Source organism: Myotis lucifugus, unplaced genomic scaffold (assembly GCF_000147115.1).
Source record: "Myotis lucifugus unplaced genomic scaffold, Myoluc2.0 scaffold_0, whole genome shotgun sequence".
Taxonomy (NCBI): domain Eukaryota; kingdom Metazoa; phylum Chordata; class Mammalia; order Chiroptera; family Vespertilionidae; genus Myotis; species Myotis lucifugus.
In genome coordinates this window covers 655,214-662,518 of record NW_005871048.1, presented here as the reverse complement: position 1 = coordinate 662,518, position 7,305 = coordinate 655,214, and the positions used below count along the sequence as shown (strand labels likewise).

General features: G+C 51.4%; 1 protein-coding gene across 2 annotated transcripts; it reads right to left on the bottom strand.

Annotated features, from left to right (window-relative positions):
- Positions 1 to 680: 680 nt before the first annotated feature.
- Positions 681 to 5,543, bottom strand: LOC102420810 (paired immunoglobulin-like type 2 receptor alpha). 2 transcript variants are annotated; one of them, XM_014451680.2, is made up of 4 exons: positions 5,325 to 5,543; positions 4,635 to 5,024; positions 2,789 to 3,010; positions 681 to 715 (listed from the first exon to the last, which is right to left on the bottom strand). In XM_014451680.2, the coding sequence occupies exons 1-4, from the start codon at positions 5,386 to 5,388 to the stop codon at positions 708 to 710; spliced, it is 684 nt and encodes a 227-aa protein (XP_014307166.1). In that variant the 5' UTR covers positions 5,389 to 5,543; the 3' UTR covers positions 681 to 707. The 2 variants fall into 2 exon arrangements, with proteins under 2 accessions (XP_014307166.1, XP_023602467.1); XM_023746699.1 differs by lacking the exon at positions 681 to 715 and adding an exon at positions 738 to 845.
- Positions 5,544 to 7,305: the final 1,762 nt, after the last annotated feature.

Below are 7,305 nucleotides of genomic sequence, written 5' to 3'. Positions count from 1 at the left end.
CTCGGTCCCCAGGAGGAGACACCATCCTGGGATGGGTGAGTAAGGCAGCTGGCAAAAGTCAGGGAGGGAGAGAAAGGCGGGAGGGGGTTTAGGGAAGGGAGAGTGTAGAAATGGGAAGAAGGATGGAGAAAAGGAAACTGGTGGGAGGGTGAGGAGGACCAGTGCTCAGGGCAGGAAGGAGATGCCAGCACAGAGGAGAGGAGGCCAGGCTGGGAGCGGAGGGGGGAAGGTGCTCTGAGAAAAGGCAGATGGTAGAGGTGATGGAGGCAGATGATTCTTGTGGTTCCTTTGAGCACCTCACCAGGGAAAAAGGCAGAAAGTACAATGAGCAAAAAGAGGAAAATGTGGGAAAGGTAGATGTGTTCCAGAAGGAGGATGTCCAAGATGGAAAGAAAATAGGATGAACAGAAGGAAAAACGTAGGAAGAAGGACAAAAGAAGGTGAAAAGAGGAAACCAGAGAAAGAGAAAAGGGAGACATTCTGGGAAAGAATCAGAGAAAGTAATTAGATCCTCTGTTCTTAGTAAGAGAAGTGCTGACCTGTTATGGAACATAAGAAAACGCGGATGGGAAAGTCGAGGATGAGAGCAGCTGTGAAAGGCTTTCTAGCGCTGTTCTCATAAGGAGCTTCCTGTTTCCTAAGTCACCCCCCCCCCCTATGTCTCACTTTGAAGACAAACACTCACCTAGCTGGGGCTCTGGTTTAGTTCACAGACCTGTAGAGGAACCAACAGCATGTCAGTGTGCCTTCCATGAACAGCATCTCTCCTCCTGCCTTTCTGCTTCATCCTACTCTGAGACCATCCTTGGATAAACCAGGGCCGCAAAGCAGCTCTGCTGGAACCCCTGTTGGAAGGGCCTAGGACTCAGAGTGGCACCAGCTGGCATCCTGAGGCTGCCCACACCTCTCCTGCTTTTGTCCTCAACACCAAATCAGGAGAGCAGCTCTTCTCTGCACCCTGTGCCGCCTTCACCCTGCCCTCTCTCCCTAACTTTCTCTCTGCTTCCTTCCTCTTTCCTTCAACTCCTTGCAATCCCTCAACCTTCTCCTTCCACTGCTGAGCCTGGGCCACCTTCCCTCCCTTGCCCCCCTCAGGCACCATCGCTCCTCCTGCTGTGACAAACCAGCTTCTTATGCTTTCCTTTGAGTGGTGGCTGTTTCTCTCTCCTACCTCTGAACCTCAAGGCTGGAATCTGTGTTTACACTGCAGCCTGTCCCTCTCTTCCACCGAGGACTCTGTTGTTCCTCCCCACCTCCCTGCACTCTCCCCCTCCACCTCCTTCTCAAGTCTCTACAGCAATTCCCAAGCATTTGGCCCCGGTTCACACACATCCTCTCCACCACTGCCCACCTTCCTGTGAGGTCTCATCATCCACAGGGACCATCCTCAGGCACTGGACTCACCCATCGCCCAACTCCAGTGACCTCCACTCCACCCTGCCATACCCTGGACATTACTTTTGTTAATCACTGGGAATGAAAACTCTGAAATATTAAATGCTAGTATTATTTTGGTGCAAATGATAAGGTAGGGAGATAATGTTATTTTTCTCAAATGGCTATGCAATTGTTCTAATAATATGTATTGATTATACATGCTACCTTTTAACCTACTAAATTTCTGCATATATTTGGGTCTACTAGTATTTTTATCCTGCTTATATTTGAATTTTTTCTTTTCTTCCCTTACTTTATCTTTTATATGCTAGCATTGCATCACTTTAATTATTGTAGCTTAATAATTATAAGTGCTGATGCTCATCTAGTTGAAGAATCATTTTTCTCCCTGAACCATGGTCTTTGACCTTTTATGTTCCCTAATTCACTTGGTAGTTTCATCACAGCCTGTTCACCCAAGTTGTAAACATGGGACTTCTGGCTCCCTCACACCTACATCAATCCAACCCCCATATCTTACTTGTTCCTTCTTAGCCTTTTCCAAGATCTGTTGCTCTCTTTCCACTCAAGCTGGCACTGCATTGGACTGGATGGGGAAGTCTAATGTCCTGGTCCCTCCACTGCAGACTGGATGTATCTGCAATACCAAGTGAGGTTGCCATCTGGCTGCTTCACATTGCCTTTGGGATCTAAGGCTCTTGAAAGTGATTTACAAGGTCCTCTTTCCCCATCTCTTGCCTCCTCCATAGCACTGAGCTACTTACAGTTCCACAAACGGTTTCCTTCTCCTGAAAGAACAGTGACCTCTACACCATCCTTGCCACTTGCCTGGCTAATTCTTTTTTATTCTTTGAGGCTTTTTTGCAGGTGTCACTTCCTCTGGGAAGTCCTCCTTGGTTACCCCCTCCTTTATCGCAACTACTTTAGCTCTTTCCAAATGAAGCAATAAGCCCTTCAGGCAACAGGCCCCACCCCTCCCCTCCCCAGTTAGTTCCATGAAAGGGTCTTGGCTTTATTTACTTTTGTATCTCTAATTACAAGTCAGGCCCTAGAAAACAGGTACCCCACCAATGCTTGCTGAGCTCAGTCAACTTCCTGTTTCTTCTTCTCTCTCAGTTTTTCATGGCAGACCCTCCCCTCTCCATGAACAAAAAGGTGAGGATGGATGAGAAGTGATTAAGTCAAGGAAAGTTGTGGAGAGGGGCTGGTTTAGAGCCATGATTTTCAAACTTGATCACTCCCAGACAGCACTTGAGGAGAGCATTAACAATGACGATTCCCAAGACTAGACCTCATCCCAGCAGGGATCGGCAATCATCCTGGTGCAGGTGATTAGGAGAAACACCCAGTTGGGAAGCCTGGGGAGAGAGAAGGGTCCTGGACCACTCACCTTTGCTTCTCTTCCACCTGAGGTAGATCATCAGTCCCAAAATTGCAATTTTGAGCACAGTGCTGACCACTGCCATGCTGACCACAACTTCCTTACTGAAGGGCCAAAACTCTGATCTCCCTTTGTCCCCCGAGACACCGAGGCCATCTGTGGTGGTGCTGGTGCTGGTGGTGCTGGTGGTGCTGGTGGTGCTGGTGGGGTCCTTGGTGGTTTTCTCAGTGGCTGAGAAGACATGAGAAACAAGCAAATTCTTCCTTAGAGGACTGGAAGTATCTGGGTGAAACTGTCACATCCTGTTCCCTAGTTTGGGGAACATTGGGGGTGGGGAGCAACCCTCTGAAGCTCTCACACCAGGAGGGGAGTAACAAGGTGGAATGCTGAAGGCTTATCACATACATCATTCAGTTCAAATCCTGAATCTACCACCGATCAGTGGTGTGACCTCAGAACCTCATTTCATCACCTACAAATAGAGATAACTAGATCACAGGACTGAAAAAACCCATTTATTGTGGTCAAAGACACATAACACAAAATTTACCATTTTAACCATATCTAAGTCAATGTAGTGGCAGTAAGTACATTTACATTGTTGTGAACTCTCATCATCGTACACTTCTTTCCAAAATAAAATTCATCCCATTTGAACAACTCCCCATTCTCTCCTTTCTCAGCCTCTGACAACCACTATTCCACTTCCTGTTTTTATGAATTTGACTATTCTAGATACTATAAGTGGAATTTCCCAGTATTTGCTCTGGAGACAGGAAAACCCATGTTTAAGATTCCATGCCCCACTAAGCAATATAGAAAGAACTATTAATGCAACACCCCCCATATTGGGTTAAAAATAGGTCAGGATAACAAGATGATCAAGTCAATAGGTGAGGTAAGAGGCTAGTGGTTCAGAGAGTAGGCTCTGGGGTTACATTGGGTTCAAATCCCATTGGTACTAGTGGGAATTTGGGGCCAGTGTTTAGGCTCTGAAAGCCTCAGTTTCCCCATCTGTAACATAAAGATGATAGCAGTACCTACTGTTATTGTGGGGTCATGGTGCAGACTCACTAGGGCAATGCCTACCAAGGATTCAGCCAGACAGTGCACAGTAAGCAGGAACTGCCCTTATTGCTGTTGCAGAGGGGCTTCTAATAACCAGGACAGAGGGACAGGAGCAGGACGGAGAAGGGACAACATAGAGGCTCCCGTGTTGGGGGGCGGGGGCGGGGTGGGTGGAGCCCTGAGAGAGGCAAGGAAGGTAAAGAGGATTAAGACAGGAAGAGGGAGATGGAGGAGAATAAAGAAATGGGACTGGGGAGGGAGCATTGAGGGCCATGTTCTGGGAAGCAGGGAGATTGGGACAACAGGTGCTGGGGTGTTACCAGGGGTGGGAATTCCTTGGGCCGCTATCGGGTCCCTCCTGTGTGTGTCAGGCTGAGCTCATGGCTGTGGGGAGACACAGACGTGGGGCTAGCTGGGGCTCCACCTGCAGACACAGGACAAAGGAAAGGCGGGCCACTTCCTGTAAAAGTCAAGTCCACCTGGAGGACATGGGGTGAAGGCAGGAGGCAGGGTTGGAGCCGCAACTTGGAGCAAGAAGGAGGATAACCGGGGAGCCTGGAAGGTCTGAAGCCTGGGGATGGCGGTGGGGCTGGATCTGTGGGGCAGTGAGGGAGGGGCAAGGAAGGCAGCCCACGTTTGGGGAGATTATGGTGAAAAAGGTAAAGCTGGCAGAGGCTGGGAAGCAGTCAGGGGCAGGGAGAGGAGTTTGAGAGAAAGGTCAGGAAGAGAGGCGCCTGGACCGGTCCTGGGGGACGAGGGCACCAGTGGCCGGGGCAGCGGGACTCACCTCTGGTGATGGTGAGTTTGGTCCCTTCGATGGACTGCCACATCTTCTCACCTTCGTTCCGTGTGGTCAACTGGACTCGGCAGAAGTAGCTACGTCCATCCTCTCTCCGCAGGTTAGAGATCCGGAGGGAGCCGTTCCTCTGGTCCTTTGTCCAGTTCAGGGAGAGGCGGTTTTTAAAATCCTCATGGGTGAACGGCGGGGTTGTGCTGTAGATGAACTCTCCATGGTAATCTTTCCATCTCCAGGATATACGCACTTTGGGATCACTGGCTAACTCCAAGGAGTGACAGAAGGAGAAGGGGATGTCGATGGAGCCACCCTCAGGGGCTGAGAGGCGTGCTGGTTGTTTGACTTCATAATCAAGGTTTGAAGTGCATTTTGCTGAGCCACCTGGAGGAGGGAGGGAGAGGGAGGGACTTTGAAGCCACTTGGAGGGACCGAGAAGATAACCCTGGACCATCTGGCACCCTCACCTACGGGCAGGAGTGCGGCAGAGAATAGGACTGGCCCTCTGGCTGGGTGTCCCCTCTCCAGGGCGGGTAGAAAGGAGGGTGAGGGATGTGGGGGACCTAGCACTGTGGGACCAGCCCAGCCCACTGCTTGTTGCAGGTGGGAAGCCTGGCTGGCCACAGCCCCTCCCTGGGGCTCCCCCGGGGCCCTGGTCAGAGCCAGGGGGTCCTGGCCACTCACCAGCCTGCAGAGATGCTGGCGGCAGCAGGGGCAGCAGCAGGAGCAGCAGCAGGGGCAGACCCATGGCCTTGCTCTCCTCGGGAGGATGAGAAAACAAGCAGAGCCTCTAGGCCGGAGGGGAGGCTCTGTGGAGGGGCTGCCTCAGGCTAATCTGACCACCGGAGAGGCAGGACCAGGCTCCTTCCAAGGACTGGGAGGTGGGAGCCCTCCCCAAACACGGCTGCCCAGAACGAACAGCACTTCCTTTTAAAATCTGGCTTCTTCTTTTCTGATATTGCCAAAGAGCTTCCCCTGTGGTCAGTGACCAAGAGCCATGATATCGGCCCCTCAGTCCCCACCTTCATGCTGATGGGTGTGGTCCTGACCTGGGCTGCCTGGGGCCTCTCCCCTCCCACCTCAACGCCCTGTCTCTGCCAGAGACTTTCCCATCTCCTTAGGAGTCAGTCCCGTCTCTGTCTCTCACTCGCTCTCCTTTTCTCTGCTTCTCTGAGTGCCTCTCAGCCTCTTTCTCTCATTGCAGGGGAAGGGGCAGCAGCAGGACCAGCTCAGGCTCTCTCCAGAGAGGAAAGGCAGCCAGGAGTCTCTGTCCAGCTACAGCCCCTGGAAAAGGAGGGGGGAGGTGCTGGTGGAGATGCCCCCAGCCCCAGCCCCAGCCCAGGTGCATCCAGCTGGCTCTTGGTCCCTCGCCCTCCCCTGTAGTTCACAGGCAGAAACAAGACCCACAGGCCCATTCTGTTCCCTCTGCATCTCACACCCTCACTGGGATTAGAGGTGAGTGTGGTCTGACACTTCCATCTCCCCAGAGAGTGGCTTTCTGGAGGCCATGCCTTTACCCACAGAAATCAAGTGTGGATCTGCAGGGCCCTCTGTTCTCACCCCTTCACTTATGAGACAACCAAGGCTCAGAGAGGGTGTGCCCAAGTCCGTGACTCTCAAGTGATGGGTCCAGGACTGGAACTCCGCTCTTGCTGAATCCACAGAGCCTTCTGGATGCTTCTACCTGGTTGCACCACAGAGTCTCTAGGCCTTAGCACCAGAGTGCAGAGCTCTGAGGGCTGAGCCGCAGGAGGCTGTATTTTTATAATGCTCCTTAGATGGTCCCATCCACCCCTGTGGGATCCCTGGCTAATCCAGAGTCTTCCCTGGACAGAGGGGTTAAGGCTCAGAGCAGTAATGGGTCACCCAGGGACAGTCCCTGGGACCATCCCTACTGGAGGGCACTGCCCGCCTGTGACGTGGTGAACCGGGTGAGAGGTTGGGAACTGGGACCTTCGGTGACTCACAGGAGGCTCTGCCCATTGCCTCCCGGAATGAGGTTGCCATCAACTTACTGAGTAGACTGTGGGAGTGGGTGGACATGATTTTATCAGAGGAAGTGGCCTTGGTTTTCTGGAGATGGAAGCAGCAGACAGACTTCCTTCCTGCCTTTATTTATTTATTTATTTATTTATGCATTTATTTATTTATTTTAAATGTTTTTATTGATTGCAGAGGGTAAGGGAGAGGGAGAGAGAGAGATAGATACATCAATGATGAGAGAGAATCATTGATTGGCTGCCTCCTGCATGCCCCACACTGGAGATCGAGCCTGTAACTCGGGCATGTGCCCTGACTGGGAAATGAACCATGACCTCCTGGTTCGTAGGTCGATGCTCAACCACTGAGCCACAGAGGCCAGGCCTGACTTCCTTTTTAATCAGTTTCTTCCCCAATCCTAACAGGTTTCGTCTACACTTCTCCCACGGCCAGCAAGGCAGTCCCTGCCTATCTCTGTATCTGCTTTCTTTTACCCCCTCTCCAAGGCCTGAGAAGAAATGTTTCCGGTTTTTGTGGAACCCTCTTATCTGCGTCAGGCACTAAACATCCATTGCCTCATTTCAGCTTTACAGCATTCTGTGGTGGGTGTATTGCTATCTTCACTTTACTCACAGGGATGTTGAAGCATCTTCACTCTGTTGACTAACTCCTTGTCTCTTCTTCC

Excerpts from the sequence above, each read along its gene's own strand:
- LOC102420810 (XM_023746699.1), bottom strand. The coding sequence starts at position 5,388 with ATGGGTCTGCCCCTGCTGCTGCTCCTGCTGCTGCCCCTGCTGCCGCCA. Across the intron at positions 5,025-5,324 it reads GCCAGCATCTCTGCAGGCTG|GTGGCTCAGCAAAATGCACT; the intron begins GTGAGTGGCCAG and ends TCCCTCCTCCAG. Across the intron at positions 3,011-4,634 it reads CAAACTCACCATCACCAGAG|CCACTGAGAAAACCACCAAG; the intron begins GTGAGTCCCGCT and ends ATGTCTTCTCAG.